At 33.2% G+C, this 27,357-nt stretch overlaps 5 protein-coding genes and 1 non-coding gene across 8 annotated transcripts; 4 read left to right on the top strand and 2 right to left on the bottom strand.

The window, feature by feature from the left end:
- Positions 1-724: 724 nt before the first annotated feature.
- Positions 725-2,419, top strand: LOC100820622 (ribonucleoside-diphosphate reductase small chain). Its single transcript, XM_003547597.5, has 2 exons — positions 725-1,391; positions 1,720-2,419. Exons 1-2 carry the CDS (start codon positions 887-889, stop codon positions 2,205-2,207), a joined length of 993 nt encoding a protein of 330 aa, XP_003547645.1. The 5' UTR covers positions 725-886; the 3' UTR covers positions 2,208-2,419.
- A 17-nt stretch (positions 2,420-2,436) lies between these two features.
- On the top strand, positions 2,437-7,023 carry LOC100820090 (uncharacterized). 3 transcript variants are annotated; one of them, XM_006598965.4, is made up of 8 exons: positions 2,437-2,732; positions 2,840-2,880; positions 3,402-3,459; positions 4,244-4,337; positions 5,759-5,843; positions 5,916-5,981; positions 6,409-6,518; positions 6,730-7,023. In XM_006598965.4, exons 1-8 carry the CDS (start codon positions 2,642-2,644, stop codon positions 6,785-6,787), a joined length of 603 nt encoding a protein of 200 aa, XP_006599028.1. In that variant the 5' UTR covers positions 2,437-2,641; the 3' UTR covers positions 6,788-7,023. The 3 variants fall into 3 exon arrangements, with proteins under 3 accessions (XP_006599028.1, XP_003547644.1, XP_006599029.1); XM_003547596.5 differs by having other exon boundaries at positions 6,727-7,023; XM_006598966.3 differs by having other exon boundaries at positions 2,439-2,666; positions 6,727-7,023.
- A 1,060-nt stretch (positions 7,024-8,083) lies between these two features.
- TRNAL-AAG (transfer RNA leucine (anticodon AAG)) lies at positions 8,084-8,164 on the top strand. Its single transcript has one exon. It is a non-coding gene; the product is annotated as a tRNA-Leu (tRNA).
- A 345-nt stretch (positions 8,165-8,509) lies between these two features.
- LOC100812633 (probable methyltransferase At1g27930) lies at positions 8,510-9,400 on the bottom strand. Its single transcript, XM_003548470.5, has one exon. The coding sequence runs from the start codon at positions 9,398-9,400 to the stop codon at positions 8,510-8,512; it is 891 nt and encodes a 296-aa protein (XP_003548518.1).
- A 1,344-nt stretch (positions 9,401-10,744) lies between these two features.
- On the bottom strand, positions 10,745-13,890 carry LOC100819557 (uncharacterized). The gene is made up of 4 exons (NM_001255355.3): positions 13,641-13,890; positions 13,467-13,531; positions 11,910-12,108; positions 10,745-11,493 (listed from the first exon to the last, which is right to left on the bottom strand). Exons 1-4 carry the CDS (start codon positions 13,773-13,775, stop codon positions 11,128-11,130), a joined length of 765 nt encoding a protein of 254 aa, NP_001242284.2. The 5' UTR covers positions 13,776-13,890; the 3' UTR covers positions 10,745-11,127.
- A 3,316-nt stretch (positions 13,891-17,206) lies between these two features.
- LOC100812082 (peroxidase 55) lies at positions 17,207-21,099 on the top strand. The gene is made up of 3 exons (XM_003548469.5): positions 17,207-17,591; positions 18,709-18,900; positions 20,285-21,099. Exons 1-3 carry the CDS (start codon positions 17,379-17,381, stop codon positions 20,858-20,860), a joined length of 981 nt encoding a protein of 326 aa, XP_003548517.2. The 5' UTR covers positions 17,207-17,378; the 3' UTR covers positions 20,861-21,099.
- Positions 21,100-27,357: the final 6,258 nt, after the last annotated feature.

The following is a 27,357-nucleotide window of genomic DNA, read 5'->3' as shown; positions in this document are numbered from 1 at the left end:
TGTTTATTTAGATTCTTTCAAGGATTTTAAATCTCATTTTTTTTTATTCTTGAATTCGACTATGACCATAAAACACTTTCTTCATACGATAAATAAGTATATTTGTTAAACTCGGCCTGATTCTCAACTCGGTTGGTATATTGAATTAAGAGTTAAAATTAGGAGTTATTAGTTGACCGACATTACCCAATATGAAATATGATTAAATTATAATATTATCAATAAATATATAAATATTTATGTTTACATAAATATATATTTAGTTGAGTGGTAACTTAATCTATCCTTAAGGAAGAAGAAGAAAGGCAAATTTGGTTTTAAAAGGGATAAAAATGTCATTAACTCAATAAATTTTATTCAATTATCATCACGGGCCCCCATTGATTAAAATCGTGGCCACCGTTCGATCTTAACGGATAAGTATGAACAAAAAAAAAATCCCAGCACGTGGGTTTCAAATTTCACCCCTCGCCCACCAAACTCCAAAACGGTAACGTCACACACACACACACTCTCTTTCTTTCTTTTCAAATTCCAAATTTTCAAACCCTAAAAAATCCCGCGAAACCAAAGTTCCCACCAAAAAAAACAAATATCCCTCCCTCCGCGCCGCAACACCAAGAAAAACTTCTCCAACACGCCCCCACAAATCCCCAAACTACCCCTCTCAAAAACAGTTGACAGTTCCATCTTCTCCCGCAAGCTTTACCCTCAAAATTTTTATTTTTTTTTCAAATCCCGCGCTCCATTTTTTCACACCTCTCTATAAAAACCCTTCACCCTACACTCTCATCTCTCGTACTCAAACCCTAATCCCCAATAAAAACACACTCAAAAACCCTTTTTTTTTTCTTATTCATCCTCTAGTTCTTCTTTGACATTCACAATGCCTTCAATTCCAGAAGAGCCATTGTTGGCACCGAACCCGGACCGGTTCTGCATGTTCCCAATCCAATATCCTCAAATCTGGGAAATGTACAAGAAAGCCGAAGCCTCGTTCTGGACGGCGGAGGAGGTGGACCTCTCGCAGGACCTCCGCCACTGGGACTCCCTGACCGACGGCGAGCGCCACTTCGTCAGTCACGTCCTCGCCTTCTTCGCCGCCTCCGACGGCATCGTACTTGAGAACCTCGCTGGGCGCTTCACGAAGGAAATCCAAATCCCCGAGGCCCGCGCCTTCTACGGCTTCCAGATCGCCATCGAGAACATTCACTCCGAGATGTACAGCCTCCTCCTCGAAACCTACATCAAGGACTCCTCCCAGAAGAGCCACCTCTTCCGCGCCATCGACACCATCCCGTGCGTTACCAAGAAAGCCCAGTGGGCCCTACGCTGGATCGATTCCTCCGACTCCTTCGCCGAGCGTCTCGTTGCCTTCGCATGTGTGGAAGGTATTTTGTTTTCATTTTAAAATGTTAATTTATTAATTTTGTTAATTAATTAGAAATATAAGCGAGAGAGATTCAAATCTGTGATATCTCCCTTTAGCCTTTAAGTCTTATTCTCAATCATTAAGTTAATTCTGCTAAAACGTTAATAGGAGAGATTTGAATTCACAACTTCTCTATTTTTTTGTTACCTTCATTCTTAAGTTCTATTTTTTAATCATTAAGTCAATTTTATCAAATGTTTGTGAGAGAAATTTTAACTTACTAGCTCTTAATCTCCTTCTTTTCCCTTCTAAGTATCAAGCTAATAATTTAACTTTGTTTGCTGAAGGTATCTTCTTCTCCGGAAGCTTCTGCGCTGTCTTCTGGCTCAAAAAACGTGGACTCATGCCCGGACTCACTTTCTCAAATGAACTAATATCACGCGATGAAGGTCTTCATTGTGATTTCGCTTGTCTTTTATACTCTCTGCTGAGACAGAAGCTCACCGAGGAGCGCGTAAGGGAGATTGTGAAGGACGCGGTGGACATTGAACGGGAGTTTGTGTGCGACGCGCTTCCCTGCGCGTTGGTGGGGATGAACGGTGATTTGATGAGCCAGTACATTGAATTTGTTGCGGATCGGTTGCTGGGTGCGCTAGGGTGCGGGAAGGTGTACAATGTTCAGAATCCGTTCGATTGGATGGAGCTCATTTCTCTGCAGGGGAAGACCAACTTCTTCGAGAAGCGCGTCGGGGAATATCAGAAGGCTTCTGTTATGTCCAGCTTGAACGGGAACGGTGGTGGGAACCACGTGTTCAAGATGGATGAGGATTTCTAATTTATTATTATGGGAATGAGAATTAGGTTTAGGGGCGAATGCTGATAATGATAGTATTTCTGTATTGTTAAATATATTTACGTTTTTTTTTCTTTTTTACTTTTTTAGCATACTATTTATTTTTTTTGTAATGGTTATTGTTCATTTGTTGTTTCTGATGTCTCTCCTTCAGCAATGGGATGATAAATTATACTTTCAGGCTTCGGCTTTAATTGAGTTCTATTTTTTGTTTTCTTTAAAAGTTAATTGGAGTCAATTTAAAGTGTAAATATTAATAATGGTTTTCAATTGTAAAATATTAATAATAGGTCATTTCTTCGAAAGTGAAATGTGTGGAAAGGATTGAGCCTATAATTATTACAAATTGTCAGTCGTTTTGGGTAAGTTGTAGAGTGATTCTGAGACTCGTGTTTGTTCGTTTGTGAGCGTACGCAATGACATCTGTGACGCAGAGTACCGGTATGTTAACGAGGGAACAACTTTTCCATCTTTTTGATCGTTTCATTTTTCTTACTTCCAAGCCTGGTAGGTACTTTGTTTTTACTTTGCCAGATTTGTTCTGCTTTTTATATTGGTCGATTCCCTAGTTTCAAAATCTTTGCACTTTGGGAAACTTTGGTATCTGTATGCAGATGTGAAGAAAAGGGTTGCAGAGGCTGTACAGGATAAGCAGGTGAATTTCTTAGTTTGTCCCTTTTTCACCTTTTTTTTTATTTCTGTTTAAATTGCACACCTTATCTTCCATGGAAGAATTATTAATAATTAATGGGCTTGAGGGTAAAATAATTGGACAATATGTAGAGTTAGGCAAGTCTTGGTGCAACAATAAGGTTAGAAGGTTTAAATTCTGAAAACAGCCCATTTACTTTCAGGGATAAGGTTATGCATCTCTACCCTTCACAGGCTCCAGCTCCACTAAGTGCAAGTCTGGTGCATTGGATTGGCCTTTTTTTTACTAGTCATCACAAACCACAAGGGACATTTTTGTAAACTTTTTTTTTTTATCACTTTTGATTAGCACCTATGGGTGTATTGAGCTATAGTTTTATGGAGAGATATATTTAAGTACTGGATATGTAAAATTAAAGTTGAAGTTGATGTAAGATGATGCTTCTGCCCTTTGAGTTTATTTGATAAAAGTCAGTATATAATGCATTTCACTGTCATTACCTGAAATTCATAACTCATGAGCAGGAAGCTGTTGCTGTGACCACTGCAATACAGGAAGAGATATTTTTGGAGATGGGTGTTGGTATGTTTGTTTTATTGCAATATATTAGTTTGTTTGTACTTTGTAGCATTGGTGCCTCATTTTTGGTATAAGAAACCCGTTTCATCTAGGTCTCATTTTTGTGTAAATCCAGCTCTGCTGCAGGCTGCAGCAACACCATGGATGCCATCGTTATGTGTCAGTGTGTGAGACAATGCATGCATCCCTGATTGAATGTTTTTTTTCCCAGATACAAAAACCATCTATTGGCTATTGGGTATTCACTCTTTATTATCCATAAAAGAGAATTAAACGCGTATTGGTTCAAATCATCTTCGATTCTGGATGGTCAAATATGATGTGCTTTTAGTTCTTGGTCTTGGTCCTTGGGATGAAAATGAGTTGACATGAGTTAGTAGATATGTGATGGGTGATACTTACTCGACATGCCAATGCAAAAATAGTTTAGAAATTTATTTTTGCCAAAAATAATGTTGGGAGTATTGCTTGGATGGAATTTGAGGTTGATATTGTTGTTCCTAGGTCCTTGGTTCTTTTCTTTCTGGAAAATCCCTGTGTTTCTTCTCCCAAATAAAGTCTAACATTACTGCAGTTTTTACATTTGAAAGGAATGACCTTTCTTAACTTTTATTTTACTATACATTTCTTTTCCTCCCATTATATAGTCTAGGATAGCTGTGGGGTTAACTTGAGCATTTTGATACATGGAATGGTTGCATGCAGAATCTGTTCTATTGTATTTGTATAACCAAACTTCATAGTATTTTATTCTGAAACATTGTTATTAATATAATTTATGCAACAGACCCAAGATTTGGCATCTCATGCCTGGGAAAACTCAGTACGGTATATGAGAATGACCTGGATTTGGTGATTCAATTTTATAAATTCCTTTCAAAGTAAGTTCTCTCTTTTGTGTAGGCTGTAGCTTTCACTCACTTCTTACCCTGTTATCACTCTCTTCAATTGTTATAACAAATTATTTAGAAAATGGCCATTCCATGCCTGCCTTTCCTAGCTGAGTAGTAATGACTTTTCAACAACTGAATAATTGAAACCCATCCTATTAAGGTGTACACTAGGATTATGTTACAGAGAAGCATGCAATCAGCTCTCCAAGTTAGCATGACTTGCAAGGGAGTAACTACTTGGAGAGTGGTGACATGAACATGATGGAGAGAGTGAGGAAAAACACTGCAGTGTGGGATATGTGAGAATGTAGGGAAAGAGAGTAGGAAGGAAATTTGTCAGTGAAGGAATTGGACAGGAGGTTCTGGGTCTCCCAAGGAGCCCAGGATATCTGTATTTTCTTCTGTTGGGAGGAAGTAGTTGAGTTTTATGCTATTTTCTGGTACTAGTATTATGCTGATATCAGAAATAGACTTTCAGTGATAATACAGCACTATTCAGTTATTTCTAGTCCAATACTATCACTGAAAAGTGGACTGGCTTGATGTTTCAACCATATTTAAGGAATGTGATAATTGCATCCTTGGAAGCTATAAAGTTTACAGTATAGCTTGGAATTATTGTGAAATGCTTCTATTCCTGCCTGGATGTTTCATTAAGAATTAGCTTCATTTAGAGAAATAATTGTTTTATTTTTTTTTCTAGATTTTTAAGTGAGCCTTTGAAATTAAAAAAGAAATGTTTATTTCTCTGACATATGCACTCAGTGGAAAGATTTTGACAAGTTTTCACCCCAATACAAAAAAAAAAAAATTACCCAAATAATACACCCAAAGAAATATTTACATGAATGATATAAAACATTGTACAGGTGACAAATCAGTTATTGGAAAAAAAATTTCTCACCTTGCACAGTTTTTTTTTTTTTACATTAGTTGGGGAATCGATTTCTCAACTGATATAAAAAAAAAACTGTGCAAGTTGAGAAATCGTTTTTCCAATAACTGATTTGTCACCTGCACAATGTTTTATATCATTCATGTAAATATTTCTTTGGGTGTATTATTTGGGTAATTTTTTTTTTTTTGTATTATTGGGGTAAAAAGCTCGATTTTGACAATGTTTATTGCTTGTACTTAGCTATGACTGTCTTTTATGCATTCCAGCATGTGTTTTAATTAATTTATATCATGTTCAAAACAACTTATAATTAAAATCATGGCAAGAGAGGTTTAGAATCCCCCTCCCCCCTAAAATTTAATCTATAATCCAAAAATGCACTTGTTGTTTCAAAGCTACTAAAGTCTATTTAATGATTGTCTTTTCTTCTGTCCCTACACAATAAAATACACCACTTTTTCTAGTAGAAGGATTAGTGAACAGTTACATAATGCAAAATGAATTTTGGCAGAGAAGAGGTGGCTTGTGATGAGGCAGAGCTTGGAGAAGAAGAATTTGCAGAAAAAATGCTCAATCAACAGAAGTTACAGGAACAGGTAAAGTTTAATTAACTTCTGATGAATTCTATGGTACTTGCTATGCTAATATACAAAGTAATTACTGTGCAGCAACTAGAGATGCTGAAGTACATGCGCAAGTTTCACTTGGAAGATCAATCTGCCATCCTTGAGAAGGTAAATACTGGTTTCAATCTCAGTACAGGGAGATTTGTTTCAAATCTTGAGAAGCATTGCTGCTTATTGGTCTCAGGATATTATTTAAATGTAAAGTGATTGATAATAGGACTAGGAGTTCATTTATAACTTCTGACATCTAAGTAAGCTGTTAATGCTACTACTTTCTGTTGTGTAGTTCAGCTAATTCTTCTGAATCTACATATCTTATTTTCTCGTAAAAAATGATTGATCTCCTTGGTTGTTGATGGTCAATTATCCGTCTATGTTGCTATATATATATATATATATATTTCAACTTTTTTGGGCTTGCTTTGCTCATGGATTCAGAGCTTGACAATCCTATTCATGAGATTTTATTTGGAATTCATGTACTGAAGTTCTAGAAAATGAATTGATTAGATGCATTTGGCTTTTCTTCTGCCAGTTACACCAGCAGATCGAAAATGGAACTTATGAAAGTGGGACATCTATGTTGTCAGCTGAGCAGATCGACGAGATTGTTCCAAGAAAGGCATCCCCTCAATATACGCCAAGGTAGACCAAAACCCGGCCTTACGATGGACTCTTGTTAAAATTAACAGATATTTTTGTTCAAGTGTAGCTTTGGCCAATTCCCCAATTCTTGACATTTACTTCTTTTACCTCCTCACTCTTCATTTTATGTTCATTTTATTCCTGTATTGGAGCTGCTGTAAGGTTAAAGTTTCTTGTGCAATGGTTGGCACTTGTTGCTTTTTACCAGCAGGTTTTCCTACCTCAGTGATCAGCACAGAACGACCAATAAGAAAAACTTAAATACATAATACACGGTCCTGTTGTGTGGCATTTGTATATGAGGAGCTGTATGAAGGAGAAAGGAGCTAGAACTACTGAATCCTGGTTACCAAGCTAATCCACGAAAGGAAAACCATAGTGGAAAAGTATTTGGATGCTTTCATTTCTTATTGTGGGATCGATTTTTTAAAACATTGGAAATACAGTTGTGATTAAAATAACTTATTTAAAATGTTTTATGAAGTTTGATTTTATGAATTGGAAATAAAAACGTTTCCTTGTACTTGTCAAATAACTCTTCAGCGCTCTTCTAAATTCCTAAAGAAATGCACTGTTGCCAACTGCTGGATATTTTAATTTTGTTCTTTAAATAAATGGAAGGGATAATTAGTTTTATGTTTTTGGTTGGTTTCAAGTTTCAACCGTAGGTAGTAGACAGGTTAAGAATTAGCTATCAAATAAATGTTAACACATACTGTCATAATATTTTGATAAGTTCCACTGAATATGCGTAGGGTTATGTGTGGACAAGGGATGGTTGTCAATGCTGATCGTCACTGAATACTTAACATTTTCTGTACTCATTTAGAAATGAGATCAGAGATGAAAAACAATTGAAGATGTAGAAATGCTGATAAATTGAGGCAGACTAAACAGCAGAAAACCCAAATTCATGAGTATGCTTTCAAAATGAGGACACTTCGTTAACACTAATGATTCAGTTCATTAAACCATCCATCAAAACATAGCAGTAAACTCAACTGCACGTTTGAAATTTAAAATTTGGGGAAGGAACAGGAAATTAGAAGATATAACGGTTAGAGGAAATGCCTTGGAAGCACAGGAGACATGAAATGGTATAGGTCAGGAGTGATGGAGAAGAGTATTTACATTAAAATTTGTGTTCCTAAAACGGTGTAAGTGGTATGTTGAAGAAGCTTTTACAACACTGCAGTTATACAAACATTGCTAGGTTCTATTGTATGAGCAAGTTTTCATATGGTCACTGTTCAATTGGTAACTGTCAATAAGAATCGCAAAATGATTTTAGAGGTTAGAGGCAATGCCATCTGAAACTGCAACATGTTTAAGGAAGATACATTTACAATGGTTAGGGGGTCTAGCTCAATTATTTGAGAGTGTACAAGTTATTATAAATTCCTTTTACCTGTATTCGATTCTTACGGATAAAAAAAAGTATTTTGGCGGAAAAAAAAGGCCTGATAACAGGAGTTCTGAACTAACTGGGTCGTTAGAAATAGAATATGCAGCAATGCTATTAAAATTCTATAAAATAATACAATGAAGGATTATGAACATGATTTGTTGAGATGGCCGAGTTGGTCTAAGGCGCCAGATTAAGGTTCTGGTCCGAAAGGGCGTGGGTTCAAATCCCACTCTCAACAACTATCACCTTTTATTTTATATTTGAGAAATGTTAAAAAACATTGCCCAGGTATTATTATTCACTTCTATGGTTTACAATATTTTGTCTTCCAAAATTGAAAATTGTGTAACTTATTTTATACTCGTGTGTCAGTTATCTTAATGCAAGATAAACTTTGATACTATTGCATGAAGAGGTACAAAAACTCCTGGACATATATATAAAAGAGACACGAATAGGAGATGATAAATTACTTGTTGATGAGTACAGAAGTTCTAACAGACCAAATCCTTGAACAAAACCTTTTTCTATTTCATATTAAAAGACTTACATAAAAGAAAACAAAGTACAAGACACTATAATTTCAGCAAAATCCATGAGCAATATCACTAGGATTAACAACAGGTGGAATAACAAAGTGCCAAAGCTTCCCAATACCCCCAACCCTATATTTCATGCACAAGAACTCCTTCGCATACTGTTTCTCAACACCCCTGTCCACGTCATGAAGAAACACGTGCGTCACACCCGATCCCTTTCTCCCACGCGCCATCATTGCGGCGGAGTATATCACCGCCATCCTCCCAGGCGCGGCCGCAAAATATCCCCGCGGTCCATCAATCATGATCACATCCCAATCACGGTTGTACACCTCATTGGGCAGCGTGCCAAGTGCCAGCTTACACCACCGATCACCTTTCAGTGGGTGGTCAGTGGTGTTCTTGCTGACACCGGGACAATAATCTTTATAAGAGGAGAGGAGTTCCTTGGCCTCGGCGAGGCGCGTGGAGTAACGCACAATGTGGGCGCGTAGGATGGGAAAACGCTGGAGTGCAGAGAGGGTCCACTTAGGATCCTCCTCGAGAAACAGCGTGGTGCCACGTGGATTGAACGAGTCCCACATGAGCGAGTCGTGGCCGAGTCCGAAAACGAGGAAGTTGCATGGCGCGAGGGATTGTAGTACGTCGAAGGATCTTCGGATCTCGCCCTTGGTCTGCTGAGGGAGCGCACGCGCCGTGGCGTAGTGGAGGATGGTGACGAGGGTGAGCGGCGAGGAGTCGAACTCGGCGGCGATGGTGGCCTCGGAAGGAGAGAGGGGAACGGCGGAGGAGGAGGAGAAGCAGAGGTCGGCGGTGGGGTGAAGGAGTGTCTGGCGGAAGAGGAAGAGGAGGAAGAGGGTGGCGGCGAGGAGGGGGAGGAGGCGCGGGGCGGGGGAGGAGGTGGGAGGGTGTTTCTTCTTGTTGGAGGGTTGCATGGTGCTTGTGTTGGTTTGATGTGAAAAATGATGTTAGTTAATAAATTAATTACGTTGATGAAGGGCGATGTTGTAGCAGTTATAGCTAGAAGTTGTGCTACTTGCTCGTTCATGGAGATCACTTTTCTATAATTAGCCTCTAGACTGTATATTTAATGTCAAATCTTTTGTATAGGAAAAAACTCATGCAATTTTATAGACAAAAAAGTTCTTGTGTATCCATGGTCCCACAATTTCTTTGTATTTATATCTCTCTTATTGAAAAAGGAGAGAACTCCAGCCATTTTATATTATGAATAGTTATAGCTATAAAAAAATTTACATATAAATATCTCGAGATTATATTTTGTTCCACCTAATTTTATATATTTCAATTCTTTGTCTTTATTTTTTTACTTCTTTCGTAATAATAATTATTAATTGATTTTTTCCTTAATTTAAGATTCTAGATCCGCCACTATATCTATATAATGGACTAGTTTGTTTAAGCTTACTTTTAAAATAAAATACGCAATTTTATGATTTTATTATGTGTTTGTATTAATTGTTTTTACTTAAAATAAGTTGTTTTATTTTTTTAAGAAACAATTAAGTCTATTTCTTACAAAAAAAATGTTTATACAAAAATCATTTACATTAAAGTTGTCTTTTTAAAATTTTAAACAAATTCACTCAATATACACCTATTTTGACAACTCTATTTTTTTCCCGCTATCTCTCTTCCTATCAAATGCAACTTTAACCACAAAATATATACATGAGTAACTAATTAAATAATTAAATGTATTTTTTTTACCTTTCTCATTGTAGCATCTATAGGTTTTGAGGTTGTAAACCATTTTATCTTATTATCTTAACTATATATCCCAAAGATTAAGAAAAACAAAACAAAACAAAACTTTGTACCATGAGCTATTTGTACTCAAGTTGTTATATTTGACACTTAACTTCTCTTTCATCTCACTTTCTTCTTAATTCTCTATTTTTCATCACACCATTTCTATAAGTTTCTCTCTTTTCTTTCTTTCTTTCACCCATAGAACATGACAAACAGCAATCTCCTTTTATTTTTCTTTTTTAAGTACACTACAATAAATGGTATATATTATTGTACAGGCACCTCCCTTTTGGAAATCCAAACAGCAGGGTTAACTTATCAATGCTTGGGTGATATTTTATCTATAGGAAGACAAAGTAAAACAAACCTGTTATATTTTAAGTCTCGCGCAATCTAGAAGTCTTGGATGTACGATGTGCCTTGTTTGTAGGTTGTAAATGAGTCAATTGATTTGAGACATGTGAACAGGAAGCCTGCACCGCTTGCAAACTTTCTAAATATTCATGTGCTGCCACAAACGTATGACAAGCTTTAAGAGTGATTTCTTTCAACTCTAATTACAATGTGGCTATTCAGTAAAGTGGTTAGATGTTAACAGAACAATATCATAGAAAAAGAAGCTCAAAATCTCCACATTATACAAGCCAGGCATATTCGCATGCTCATATTGCCTGTGTTGGGCAAACTTACAGCCCCAAGTGGGAGCAAAAAAAGATAATACTGACAAATGCTGTTATTACATCCTCCAGCATGATTCTAATTTTCCATCTTCAACTTAATTGGCTTCTTCAAACTTAGAATGCAAGACGTCCACACGGATTTTATAAGGGAGCTGCATCTGAATGTTGATTATTCAGCAATTAAGAATGCAGATTTGTTGAGTCCAAGCTTATTTCTTTGTCACAGATGCTGTTGAGTTTGATCCACCTCCACGCTGAACAGCTCGAGGGACAAATGACAAGCCTTTGTGGCGGCGACCAAAACTGATTGATGAAGGGGTGGAGTCAGAAGTGTTCAATTTAGAGACTGCTGAAACAAGGTCATCCATGGATGCATTTTCCACTTCCATCATTCCTGAAGAATCCTCCTTACAAACAGCTTGTTTGCGTTGGGACTTCAACCTATGTTTCTTTGAAGGCTTAGCCTTCTTGAAAAACTCAAATGAGGTGGGGAATTTATGCTTGTCAACCAGATGCTGCTGCCTACTATTGTAGCTTTTGAATTTCAATCCACACCTTTCCACCAAGCATTCGTACTATATGACAAAAACAAAAGAGACACATTAACAAGTAGGTCATCTAAACGAAAAAATAAATATGTAGATGCACTAAAAGATGACAGGCTAAACAATGTGGTCTCAAAGAAATTAACAGATAAAAAGCATGTAAGGAAAGCATGAATAAGTTTTAATCACTGTTTGAAATTACCAAAATTTGAATGAAGTTTTCCTGTCAACATTTGTAAGATTATGATTTTAAGTAAAGAAAAAAGTGGGGAGATAAATTATTGAAGAAACAAAAACAATGTTTACTATCCCACACTGAAGAAGGCAACAAGCATCCAACTAGTCAATTCTTTAACAAAGGTTTAAGAGTAGGAATGTAGTATGGATTCAATACTATAAGGAATTGTATCACGACAGCACAATATATCATATTTACACTTACATACCATATCATAGCCACGTGCAACTTTTGCCTGAAAGAAAGAATCATGCACTTCAGATACATGTATGCTGAGCAACCAAGATGTCGGGTAAACTCTGGAGCACACAGAACAGGATGCAGTATGCCTTGCATTATAGTGATTTTCAAAGTCCTCCATTGAGGTCAAGCGTGCACCACAACCCACAATGGGACAAAAGACTTCCCTGTACAAAATGATAGGCTTTTAGATGAGGCACACAAACTGTCACTCAGTATAGACGTTTAAAGTTAAGGTCAAAATAATCATTTGGTCCCTCTAGTTGACAATCATTTAAAAATCAGCTTTTGTAAGAAAAAAACAAAACAAAACTTGTTGTAATCCCTATACACCCTCATTAATACACATTGGTTCTTGTCAGTACCATGTTTCTTAAATTTTAGCCTCAAGGGTGTATAGGTACTGATTTCTAAATGGGTGTCACCTATAGGGACCAAATGATTATTTTAACCTAAAAAAACATTTTCTTGGGAAAAACATATTCTTCAGCCGAAGTAGATCCTTGGTTTTTTTTTTTTTGGTGGAAGAAAGGGGCAAAAGCCCCTAAACGAAAATTAGATTCAAACCCACGGGGAAATGAACAGAGAAAACATCCGCAAGCACCTTCAAGGATGCAAAGACGGAACCACATCAAAAATCCTGGTGCCAATAATACCAAGGCCATGTTTTGCAAAAAACATCAGCGACTTGGTTGACCTCCCCATAAAACTTTACCATAAGGATCTCTCATAACCCCACCACAGCTTGCCGTGCCATTTCTATTGACTGCTGCCTCGCAATTGAGCTTGAGTTGGACAGTAGGAGGAGGTTCCCAACAAATAGACTTGCCAACGGCCAAGTCTCAGGAATGAGGAGGAAGGGACAAACTAAACCTATGAGCCTGCCAAATGTCAGTCACTTCCTCTGAACAACAGTGTTGCAATGATTATTTATCTGAGAGAAAAATGAATTCATTCCTATTCCTCCTGATGGCTGAAACTGACACCCCAAAAATAGTGCACCAATTAACACCATGAAAAACCATCTTGCTTCCCAGATTTTCAGACATCCATTCCTTCACATTCATATTATATAAATCATTACTGATCCTATTCTTTAACAGGCGCTGCCAAAGCTGCGAAGCAATAGGACAATCCCGCAATGAAGAATGGTTTCTGGAATGGAGAGACACATGGGGCACGGATCTGAGGTTATCATCCCTCTATGGTGTCTCAAATGTTTAGTAAAAAGAGCACTTTTACTCATCTTCCACAAATGGATTTTGAAGCGCTCCAAGGCCTTGTAAGTAATACCATCAAAATTGTGTTTCTTCCATATAAATGCAAAGTAAGAAATTAACTAGAATTATACTTAAAAAAAATCACCCAGGAGCAAGTATAATGACAGAAAACGATAGTTGGATAACTAGAAAAAATAACAAACCATCATGAACTTGAAGCACGACACTTGAAAATTATGTACCAGCATTGATTTGGATCTCACGTATTGTTAAGAATATGAAACCAACAATATAGGGATCAGTACCTTCCTTCTTCCTCTTGCATCCATTTCTCAAGCTGTTGTTTCTCTTCTGTTAATTCCAAAGCAAGCTTTGAAATGCAAAGGGTAAGTAAAGTAATAAATACCATCTCAAAATTCAGTATTTATAAACCTTAATTAAACACCAAACGATTTGAAAAGAAAAAAAAAAAAAAAAACCTGTTTGGCGAGAAGTTCCCGTTCGAGGTTGCCATGAGCGAAGAAAGGAGATTCGGGTCCGAACCTGCGACGGAGCGGTTTCCAGAAGGGAAACCCTAATTGATGATTCTGATTCTGCTCCACTTCCATCGCCATCTTCACACTCTTCAAATTTCAATCACACGCTGAGTTTTCCTTCGGTTTTCAATTTTGAATTTAATGGGGACTTCGGAGTTCAGAGCAATTTTGTTTTCAGTCATTTGTTTCTGTCGGACTTTTCAAAACCTTTGGGCCTTCTCAAAACTTCGTCTGAATTCGGCGAAGCCCATTTCCTAGTTCCTAACATTTTTGGGGCTTTATACACATTCTGTAAAAAGAAAAAAGAAAAATACATAAGATTCTATATAAATCTTAATTTTAACATCCAGGGTCTTTGCTCTTTAGTGAAATCCGCAGATATTCTTAGAAATTTTCATCTTTTAAATTCACTATGAGATTAATCCTCAACATAAATTATCCCACTAAAGCTTATTAAAATAAGCTGGAAATAACTTAAAAACATACCAAAAACTATTTATATAAGCTCCTCCAAATACTTCAAGTGTTTAATATCATATGATAAATTCAAATAAGTTTTAAATAAACTCTATTAAGGAGACTTTTGGTGTCAGTCTATTAGGTCTTGTTTTATCATGGATAGCTAAAATAATTATAATATTATATATCATATTAATAATAATTTTTAAAAAAAAATATTGGTTCTAAATAGATTAGCATGTTAGACTTAATAATAGACTTTTTTAATGTTTATGTTCTATTCTATTTAACTAAAAGTTTTTTGAAAAGCTTGAGTTTAACATTTTTACTAAACAAGTGGTGTTGAACCAAACCTTAAATAAATTGGGCCATAGGTCTTCAACAAGTAACCTTTCCTGCTTGTACTCTTAACTGGTCATTTTTAAGGACTAATCAATACTCAAATGGTTATAATTTATTTTGTTAATGATCAAATTAAAAATGATTTTTAAATCATATAAATAGTTTTTATAAATTGTCAAACTTTTTTTACAGGATTAAATTGTCAAACCTATTAATAAATTAAGCCCATGGAGTAGTCTCACCAAAGCAGTGACTAATTTTATTAAGATCATGAGCACACATAATATAAATATTCTTTTCTAACATGGTTTGTTCCATACTCAAAGTCAGGATTCAAACCTTATATCATTTAATTAAAGAACATAAGCCGCTACTCATACGTATATCAACTGTTGTTGATATAAAATAGTTTAGTATGATTCAAATTTGATTATACATTTAAATTGAACCAAATTAAATCATAAATTATTTTTATGTTTAATATAAATAATTATTTTTATCTAAAAAATCAAATCAAATTAAATTCATTTTTGTATAGCAATATGTTAGTAGTACAAGTAACACATCTCCTATTTGTTTACTTAAGTCTCCACTCTTCCAATTTTCCTTCACATTTACATTCACTTTCATTTGTATATATAATCTCTTCTAATAAAGTGGTAAACTTCGCACTCCTTTAGCATTCATGTGATATATATCCTCTTATATATGCTTTTAAATTTTAACTTCAACTGAATGATCTATTGATCTATAATTGAATATAAAAATCAATTTCAAATATATATTTATTTTAAAAATGTAAATATGTTCCTAATAACACATATGAGATATTATCTTATATTTTTAATATTAACTAAACGACTTAATTAATTTAACTTTTTTGTTGTTTAATCTATCATTTTTAATATCTTTAGTTCTAACTTGAATTTAAGTATTTTTAAGTATGAATATATTAGCAACTTACCTTTAAGAAACTAAATTAAAACTTATTAACATATATACTCCATTTATATAGTAACTGGATTATATATTAACAAATCATGAGTGTTAATACACTTTGGAAGTCTTTAAACAAATCTAAAATTATAACTTCATAACATATACTCAATAATCTCTCACACACATATAATTTAATTGATTTAGATAAATTAATAATAATAATAATAATAATAACTACTGCATGAGATCAATGAAATTATTTTAAAAAATATATTGATATAATTTTTTTTAAAAGTGACTTTCGAATTTGTTTTTTTTTTATCAATCCAAACTTGCTGTTTGTGTATGACATGATTATTAATCTTTAGTTGACCAGGCAAAGGTTTAAGATGTTAGACAGTCTAGTCAATGAAATTAATTATATATTTATATATGTATGTTTGTGAAGCTACTTAGAGAAAGAAAGAAAAAATAAACCTCATTTGATAGAACACTTTTAAGACTATTTGGAAAAAAAAAAAAAAAACTGTTCGAACATATATACTAGCAGAGTTTAAACAAATTAAAGTTGTTTACCAGCACTACACTCTAGCTAACTTCAGTTTTTCAAAACATACAAGGAATCCAATCGTCACGAGTATGGGTTTGCAAAAATTAAAGCCTAAAAAACGTTGTTACTTAATGAGAAAATCCACGGCCCCAGGAAAAAAAAAAAACTTGACGAGTTCAGGTACGGTGCTTGCGTTGAACGTGCTTTGATGGCTACACATAACGTGGATAGATTGATATTGACTAATTAAGAAAAAAAGAGCAAAACGAGAAACGGAAAAATCAATTCCACACCTAATCTCTGAATTAAAAAAAAAAATAGTCATTTTAAGTGGTGGTGATATTTGAATTAAATTTTGAAGACGATGACATAGGACCCATATGTCAAACCTTGCAATGGATAAATAAATCTCAGATTGGTTAAGGCGTCAAAATCATGTAGTAACTACTAATGAACATATACTGTAAGATTGCACGCATTGATTTGCAATTAGCAATTAATATTCAACATAAAATAAATCAATTATTTAATTGAAACCCATATGTGTATATTTTCTGAATTTTGAAGTGAAGGTTTATATGGTTATAAAAAAAATCAAATAACAACATTATAAGAGAAATTCGTGAGTATACCAACGTCTTTAATTAGTTCAAGTGACAAGAAACTTGACTTTCTTTAAGATATCATGCTTGAATCTTTAAAATGGAAAAATTAATTAAAGTGCTTATGGTACTTAAAATTTTACCCTTTCAAATGACTTCATTCAACTACCATATAAATTTCCAATAGAACTTGATTAGCAATACAAGATGGTAAATCACCGAAGTGATGGGGACTAATAACAAAAGAACTCGATGCTCTAGCCAAACTATGAGCAACATAGTTTGCTTATCGCCTTACAAAACAAACGCTGAAATTTGTTAACTTATTTAGGGTTATACGACAATGTGAGACAATGATTTCCAATTTGTTAAATTTGTGAAATTTTGAAGAAGAAAAAAAGAGATTGAAAATAATGTTGCCATGTAACATATATATCTTCCTACATAACAAAAACTTCTTATATAATAATATAATTAATTGATTCCAATAACGCCCAATCTGGAAAATTCAAAAGAGTAAGTTTCCCATTGGCAAGTTAAAGTGACCTCTACTTGGACCAATTAAGGCAGCTTCCAAGCCATATATTATACATGACAAGGTTTGGGGTAACCGCGTAATCAACTTTGTCTAATTCTTTTTTTTCTTTTTATCATGACTTAAATTATAATGTATATCCCACTGGGATACTAGCTTCCTTAACCACACGGAATATAAAACACGAGGATATATATATATAATAGAGTTGTGGAGACGTTTAGCTATATATAGCTTGTTAGCCAGAAGGGGGAATGGAGAAAAGCATGAGGATGGTATTAATGGCTTTGTTGGCTTTCACGATGCTTTTATCTAAGGGTGAAGGCCAATTAGTAGAGAATTTCTACAGTTTATCTTGTCCAAACGTGGAATCCATCGTGAAACAAGCAGTGACTAACAAGTTTACACAGACCATTACAACTGGACAAGCAACTCTGCGTCTCTTTTTCCATGATTGCTTTGTTGAGGTGTGTTCTTCAATTCTTATAATGTTTCTTTATTTCTTCACTTGTGTACTCGTGTGTATATGATATGATTTTTCAGTTTCAAGTTTTGTTTTTATAAAAAAAATATATACATTCATCATGGTCGATTAAAGGATAAAACAATTAAAACATAAACTTTAAGCCCTTTAACAAAAATATATTTCCTTTTAGTTTTTATAAAGCACAAAATGTCGCATTTATTAGAAAAAAAAAGACTATTTTTTATTAAAAATAAAATTTTTACCTTAAAATTTATTTTAAATCTCATTTGACATTAGGTCAGCCCTAGCTCCATATCTATGGTTGTTCGTTTCCTTCCTCTGATAATGAGCATGCATTTTCTAGACATGATAGTTTCCCTGAGTTTGCTCTCTCTCTCTTTTAAAATTTCATATATGAAGTTGAACTTTCAAAATATATGATCGTGACTTTTCTGGCTGGTGGAGGCTTATTCTTCTTTTTGCAATTTCGCTTGGAATGGTAATATGGTATGCGCCACTTTCTATTCTGTGTGTGGAAATAATAATGATAATATGATGCGAGTGAGACCTAGAAGCTGTTTGGATAAGCTTTTTAAATATTTCTAAAAGAAGAAAATAAAAAAAAATATAAACTTTTTTATAAGTAAAAATAAGTTTTCTATTAATTAATTTTTAAAAATTCATTAATATAATTTCTTTAAAAGATGAGATCTATAAATTAACTAATAATTAGTTAATGAAAAATTCATTTTAGTTAATGAAAAAACTCATTTCATTTTCTTTTTTTTTATTTTCTTCTTTCCAAACAGACCCGTAGTCACATACCACACACAACTTCACGCCTTTGGTGCCTACCTAGATTATTAAAAAAATAAAAAATCATTGACTACGAGGTATATGCGACAATCCTATTAGTTGATGTGTTGTTAACTTTTGACCAGCTACAGTTATCACAGGAACATGCTAAAAACATTGATCAAGAACCCATTCTATTTCATTCAGGAAATAAAATTACAGCAATGTTAACCAAAAGGGCAATTAAACATGAGATCCACAAAATTGGTGATTGTGAAAATTGGCTTGACTATTCTTATGAAAAATGAATTTTGATGGTGTAGGGTTGTGATGCCTCAGTGATAATCTCGTCGCCAAATGGGGACGCAGAGAAGGATGCAGAGGAGAATATTTCACTACCAGGAGATGGGTTTGACACTGTCATCAAGGCAAAGCAAGCAGTGGAATCTTCATGTCCTGGAGTGGTTTCATGTGCAGACATTTTGGCACTTGCTACCAGAGACGTTATAGGCTTGGTAAGCAAATATTAATTATTAATTTAACATACATATACCCCAAAAGTAAAATCAATTCATTTCATTAATTTAAAGTTTAAAACGATAAGAGTTTGTCTTTTTATGTTTACCATCTGCTGCAAGAATTTGACTACATCGATCCGTTCTCCAATTCTCTGGCAATGCATCATCAAGTTTTCTTTTTTTTATTAAGAATATTTACACATTCTTTCATATTCCCTCTTCAACACTTGCTCTGATATTCAATGAAATTTTATGTTATCCTTACGTAATGATAGAGATTTTGCCCAATAGTAGAAGAAATGTTTTGTAAAAGTAAACAAAAAATTATTACGAGTGCATGTTATATTAAATTCGGCCCTATCCACATCTAACTCAATCAGGATATATTAGTAATTTAGTCATTATCGAACTGGTTAAATCACGTTATAATAGTATTTAAGTATGTTATATATATAATGATCAAAATTATTTTTTTCTGCTAATCATTACACTATTATATATAAATTTGGTCCAAATATAAAAATGTATATAAAGATTTTTATATTATCGTTTATCAACTAATTAAAACTTAATTAAGAAATATATAATTTTCAAAATAGTTATTAAAAAAATTGATGATTTTATCATATATGATAAAGGAGAAAATTGATTTTGAACCCTCAAAATATTTTGAAATTTAGATTAATTTAATCCCATAAAGTCAATTCATTTCATTAATTTAAAGTTAAAATAGTATGATTTTTATGTTTGCACTATCATTTAATAATGTGGTACACGAATTTGACTACATCCGGTGGTTGTCCAATTCTGTAGCAACACATCATTAAGTTTTCTTTTTGTTAATATAATTACACACTCTTTCATTTTCTCTCTCTTCAACACTTAGTTCTCTGCATGATATTAAATGAAAATTTTGTTATCCTTACGTAATGATAAGAGATTTTGCCCAATAGTAGAAGAAATGTTTTACAAAGTAAAAAAAGAAATTATATTGTGAGCATTATTAAATTCGGCCAGATCAACATCTAACTCAACCAGGATATTATTATTAGTAATTAAGTCATTAATCAAACTGGTTAAACCACTATATATATAATGCTAAAAATACATTTTTTCTGATGAGTGGCTGCTAAATATTAAACTATTATTTATAAAATTGGTTCAATCATAAAAACTAATTAAGATTTTTATATTATTAACTAATTAGAAATTCTGAAATAAAAACTAATTAGAAATTAAGAAACATATATGTTTCAAAATAATTACTATAAAACATATATTCAATGTGGACGTACAATACTTTAAATTTAAATTGAATGTCAAATATTTATATAGTTAACAAATAATAACACTTGTGTTGGTGACTTTAAAACTATCTCAGCTTGGAGGTCCTTCATTCAACGTAGAGCTTGGACGCAAAGACGGGCTTATTTCCAAGGCATCAAGTGTAGAAGGAAACCTTCCGAAAGCAAACTTCAATTTGGACCAACTCAACGCGCTTTTCTCAAAGCACGGCCTCAGCCAAACGGACATGATAGCGTTATCTGGGGCCCACACAGTGGGCTTCTCGCACTGTGACCAGTTCGCGAACCGTTTATATTCCTTCTCGTCCTCCAACACGGTGGACCCCACTCTGGACCCCAGTTACGCCCAGGACCTAATGGCGGGGTGCCCTAGGAACCCCGACCCCACTGTAGCGGTTGCCCTGGACCCACAATCCCCTGCGGCCTTCGACAACTTGTATTACCAAAACCTGCTGTCGGGGAAAGGGTTGCTAACCTCAGACCAGGTTCTGTTCGAGGATGCCACGTCACAACCAACTGTTGTTAGGTTCGCCAACAACGTTGCGGATTTTAACGATGCCTTTGTCGCAGCCATCAGGAAGCTTGCAAGGGTTGGGGTCAAGACTGGGAATGATGGAGAGATTCGGAGAGATTGCACCACATTCAATTCTTGAATCATATTACTTTAACCTATAAGAAATAAGTTTTAGCATAAAATATACTAAATTTTGTTTCATATATATAAATATATGGGTTAATTTCTGAAAGTGGATATTGATATATTGTTTAATAATGTTTCAATTGTGTTTGATGAACAAACAAGGTTCAGGTACGTTTTTTTTATTCTGCAATGTGGATGTACGTACGTTTTGAAATGTATTATTTAGGTATATGCATGTACATGCATGTGAAATCTTAATAGTCTTGATAATCTATATATTATATGATTGCCAAGATTTGCTAAATACGACATTAGTTTTGACTATATATGTTGAATATAATGCATCGGGCTAGAGGACCTAAAACATAAAATGCAACCAATGTAAGGAGCTGAGTGCTTCTATAGACATTGAAACAATATAAGTACTTGAAATTTAAATGCAATGGACACGAACACCTGAAATGTACACAAAGACCCGAAGTTTAAGTGCAATGAGTGCCAGCACCCGTAATGTAAATGCAATATTAGAGAATAGCACCAGTAATGTAAATAGACTATCTTTTCGTTTGTTTTAGTATATTCTTTCATTCTAGCTAGCAGTTATATCTTTCTCAACTCTTTATGCTTCTCGATCTTATGAATAATTCTATGAAAGTTCTTTCTTATTCTCTCACATTATTGCTATGATTCCTGATATATGATGAATTTTCTAGACGTATAATAGTTTCTTAATTTCTATTTTAACTACTCTCTCAGTTAAATTTCATACATGAAATTGAACTTTCCTTAATTTCTTCATTTCCTTCCTCTGACGAGCATGCATTTTCTAGACAATAGTTTTCTTCTATTTACTCAATTAAATTTCATATATGAAATTGAACTTTCCTTAATTTGTTCATTAATTTTCTTCCTCTGATGAGCATGCATTTTCTAGACTTAATAGTTCTCTTCGATTTACTCTTTCACTGTGTTAAATTTTATGGATGAAGTTGAAATTTCCACATATGATCGAGACATCTATGGCTACGGTGGAGGCTTAATTATTCGTTTTTATCCATGTTAATCCGGATTAATTATATTATCCACTGGAATTTTTTGCAATATCGCCTCTGGAATGGCAACAAAGAAAGTCCAAGCACTGACAAGTTAGGAAAATAACAAAGAAAGTCCAATATAGTTCCACTTTAGGAAAATAACAAGTTAGCCCAAATTAAATATAACCTTTCAGCCTAAGGAGATTTTCTTCCAGCACTGAGCATATTTCTTCCTGCACCCAATATATTTTGGAAAAAATAAAAAATACCCTTACGCCTATACGGATACTCAAACAAATTGATTTAATAGGTTAATTATGTTAAAAAAATAACTAATATCATTATATATTACATTAAAATTTTTAATATATATATAATACACATAAGTTTACATAATAAAATTTGTAATAATTAACTTTAATCTAATAATGTATTTTTTACATATATAAATTTAAAATAAAAATTATAAATTTATATATGTAAAAAAATAGACTCTACTTAAAACTCTATTCGGATGCTGCATGTGCCACCGTTTCTAAAGACCTTCCTTTGGAGACTTTGTCACGATTGTTTACCTCTTTGAAAGAGACTGATATTGAAAGAAATTGAATGCCTTGCTAGTTGTGCTCATTGTGATAAAGGTAGTAAGCACTGTTAGAGAAACGCCGGTTAATGGCAGTTAGTAAACCATTTGTCTTATTGGTTTGATAATGTTAAGGCTCATGTTTTCACCTGCTTTGGTCCCTTGATCACAATTCAGGTGCGTTAATAGGGACAATCCTTTGGAGCATTTCGAAAGCCCAGAATGATTCATTTTGGAATAATATTAGAATTGAGGCTGTTAGGATAGTGTCTTGGGCAAAGCAATTTCTTAATGAGTGGTTTATTACGAGAGTACTAGACCAAGTTTTGATGCCCCGACATCCAGGCCCTCATATTTTTTGTCAAATGCCTCCCCACTAGCTTGATGAAATGTAACATTTGCAGTTATGAATTATGATCATCGAACAAGCTGGGGTTTCTACATCCTAGATGATTTCAGCAGTTTTGTGCTTGCTAAATCCTTTTGGATGCCCACTTGTTTTTACCTGTTTATGAAGGTGAGCTTTTTGGTCTACCCCAAGCTCTCCTATGGGAGGAAGAATTAGACATGTCTCATGTTATCTTCGAATCTGATTATAAGACCATTGCTGATATGATTCATGTTCAAATGTTGTTGCAATCTCTCTCGCAACCCATACTTCAATGTCAAGTTTCTTAGGAGACAAGCTAATTAATGTGATTGCTCATACTCTTGCTAAGGTAGTCACAAATAATACTAGTCCTAGTTTATATCATTCTGCACCTTTTTGTATTTCTGATATCATTCTCAATGAATTAATGAGTTGTTTCCCGTAAGAAAGTAGAAATAAAATAAATAAAAGCAAGGTGTAGATAAACTATCATACAAGCAAAAATGAAACAGAACTTCTGCCTACCAACTGCGGACCTTTAGCCCTAACCCTATCCCCTTATTTGGGGCTTGCTTAGGTTCAGTGCATTTTAAGGCCCCTGGGGCCATAAAAATGGAGTTATTATGTATGGTCATATGGGCCAGCCCATGGGCTCAAGGCTTTATTGGTAAGCGGCCTCAAAAGCCTAACCTCGGGCCTTTTCTTCCTGCACCATGTAAATTTCTTTTACACCTAACACTTTTTTGAATTTTTCTTAGCTAATAGCTCAATTATGTTATAAAATAATTAATGTTTCTATATATAACACTAAAATTTTTAATATATATTTAATGCACATGTAAGTTTACATAATAAATTTTGTGACAATTAATTTTGATCTAATAATGTATTTTTTTACACATATAAATTTTAAATAAAAATAGAAATCTACTTAATATAATAATTATAAAAAAAACTATAATTGAATTTATTAAAAAAACACTAAAAATATTTTTTTAATTTTTTTTAAAATTAGTTTGTACAGATTGACAATCCATATGAATCATGTAAATTACAAATCCATATATTTATTAGCAAGATAATTTTAGAAAATTCAAAAAAGTGTTAAGGTGTAGAAAAAATTTACACTGTACAGGAAGAAAAGATCCTAAGCTCACCGTAGTTGCTCTCAAACTCAATCCCATGTGACTTTTGACAACAATTATTATTGAAACTTGTTCGAGGGATATGATTGTTCACTTTGGACCTAGTGCTATTTACAAATCATGCATCATGGCCTACGGATTTGCGAACAACACTAGGGACTTCAAAGATGTTACACTTTAGAAGAAGTATATTGAACAAGAATGTTGTATTTATTATAGATGTCAATTACCTTGTAAATCTCAATTATCTTCTAAACCTTAATTATGTTTCTCTAATAATCACTTTCTAAAAGTCAAACATTTATCTATTTATTGGACAAGATAAGAGGGCATAGAATGTGATAATTATCTTATCATGTTATAATCGTTATTTGTTGCACTGTTAGGATATGATAGTGTTATAATATTATTTATTCTATCTTATTCTATTTTTTATCGTGACAAGAAGCTAGTTTACAATGGATAGGACATAGGCATGGCAACAGGGCAGGTCGAGATCGACTTTTGCTTACCTCGCTCTCGCCCCACCCCTGCTTATAAAATCCTGTAAAAAATGCATTTTTTCATAAAATGAAAATACAATTTTAAACAACAACCACAACATATTTTTAGATAGTACAAGACAACATAAACTAAACGATACGAAGAAAACATTTAAAAACAAAAGCATGAAAACCCTAACCAAACAAGATTGACAAAATGAAGAAATCAATCCAAATCCAACTGCATAACAAGAATCATCACAAACTAAATTAACAAAATCTGAAATTAAATACCAACAATCTTAACCCTAAAGAAAAATTAACAGTGAAAGAGAGAAGGAGAAACTAAGTTGTGAACATGAAATGGGAAAAAATATGAGATCAAGGCTGACGATGTTCGTGGAGGAGTACAGAGTATGAAAGGGTTGTTGTTGTTGGTCGTGAAGGTGCGACAATGTTGACCTGGGAGGTGCGAAAGGGTTAAGGACCGAGGTGCGAGAGGGTTCCGACTAGCCACGACGGTGTAAGACCATTGTTGTTCACTGCGAAGGTGCGATACGCTTGGTCGTGGAGGCACAACATGCTTGGCCTTGGAGGTGTGACATGTTTGTCCAAGGAGGTGTGACACGATTGGGCGATTGGCCATGGAGGTGCAACATGCGAGAGGGTTGAGGTCTTAAGGAGTGATCGAGAGAGAACGAAGAAGAAGCAAAGTGGTATTGGTATAAGACAATGAGTGAGAGTGAGAATTGAGAAATCAATTTTGAAATTAGGTTTAGGGCTTCAGGTTTTAGTATGTTATATATATATATATCTTTGTAAATTAAGTATTAGTGGGGCGGATATTAATAATCTCATTTCCGACCCCGAACTCGACTTTAGCTGTCGTAGAAAACCTAAACCTAACCCTGATCAACCCGGATTTTTTCCATCAAAATTAGGATGGGTCTCACAGGTTTGAGTTCTATTGTCATGCCTAATAAGACAGGATAAGAGCTTCTCCCTCTATATATACGGTAATAAATTAATTTATATAAGATATATGTATGTATGTATGTATGTATATTATGCAGTAATATATTAATTTAAACAATATATATTATATTTTTTTAATTAGCATATTATCTTATACATATATATACATATATATAATTTAGACACATAAATTAAATTAAATTATAAATTAAAATATTAAAAATTAAATAGTTATTAAAAACCTTGCATAATTTGTTTATAATAATAAAAAAGTAACTGCATAGATAAAATATAATTTAGTATTTCTTTTGTTTTCATAGTTTATAAAAAATTGTTATAAAAAAATTTAAAAATTATTTTTAGAAAATTACAGATAATTTTATTGTTTTAATGAAATAATATGCATCAAACATTACGTAAAATTAAAGTTTATCATGTTCTTATCATATTATGCTCTTATCTTGAACAAGTCTAATCACTTCATTCTTGGATTTGCAATTTGTCAACTTTCATACTTTTGCCTCTTCAAACAAACATCAAGAATCAATTCCCTATATTATGTGTGAAGATTCTTTCCCTTGATCACCTTCTTACAAATTCTTTTTTTTACAATTCTTACCAACAAAAAATTACAACCTTGAACTCCTACTCCTATAACTATTTTGATGTTCCTCCCACTTCTTTAAACAAGTGTTTATAATCCTAAAACCATAAAAATGAAAAATAAAATATCCTTCCTCATTTAATTCTCAAAGTTTACATTATCGAATTTTGTTAAAATTAAACTATAATAAAATGATAATCAAATTATTCATATTTTTAAATATTTTGAAAGTATGCATTACTTTCATTTTGATATACATAAATAAATGAGATAATAAATATTTTTATATAGATATTGAAATATAATCTATGTTAAAACATTTTGTAATCCAACAATGATTAAAAATTAGAATGGTGTAAGAATAAGAATAATCTCCAATAAAAATATATCTACTATGAATTTAATAATTTTAATTTTTATACATGATCAATGTAAAAAAATTATATTATCAAAAAATAAAAATTATTATTTATTTAATTTTAAGATGATTATTTTAAAAATCAACAAATGATTTGTGATTAAATATTTAGATGATAATATAAAAATTCTTTATATTATTAGACTATATACTTTTAGTTTAAATTAAATTATTTTTTAATTTTAAATAATTTTAAAGTAATAATAAAATATATTTTATTTTTTATTTTTTATTTTACATATTTATTAAATTTTAAAATAATCAAATTTGCTTACTTCAATTATTATTTGTTTTTGTTCTCCTTTCCCTTTCCACAGTAGCAGATGATATTTTATTCCGGCTCGTGTTTGGCGTGGTGCAGGGTGATGCCAATAGCGGGCCCAATAATCTTAATGTAAAATACACATCTCATTTCAATTGTCTTTGTTCAATCAATTTTCTTCACCCAAACTCTCTGATTGGTCGGTCCATATATCCATAAAATCCGGTGAGGCTTGATTATAAAATAAGTTTCAATGCCCCAGCCAACTTGTTTAAAGCACGAGCCTATTTAAAGCAATTTTGTTTTAAAACTTAAAAGTAACCCATTAGGAATTGCATTTATCATTTAAATTAATTGCAAAAGTATATAATTTTAATTTTTTGTAAAATTAAAAATATATCTCCTTGATTCTTTATCATAGAAACAAAGTTATTTGGCTTATTTCAAGAACTTTTTTTCCTACACTTGACCCACGTTGTAATGAATGATACATAGGAAGGAAAGTAAATATTGTTTTTGTTTAACATGCGTTTTAAATTTAATGTTAATATGATACAAAAAAATTAATGTTAATATATACTTGTCTTGCATTCTTTTGTCAACCTGGTCAAGTAATCAGATTAATCTATTTCCTAAT

This window comes from Glycine max, chromosome 16 (assembly GCF_000004515.6).
Source record: "Glycine max cultivar Williams 82 chromosome 16, Glycine_max_v4.0, whole genome shotgun sequence".
Lineage (NCBI taxonomy): Eukaryota > Viridiplantae > Streptophyta > Magnoliopsida > Fabales > Fabaceae > Glycine > Glycine max.
The sequence above is the reverse complement of the archived record's forward strand: the minus strand, read 5'-3'. Positions and strand labels throughout refer to the sequence as shown.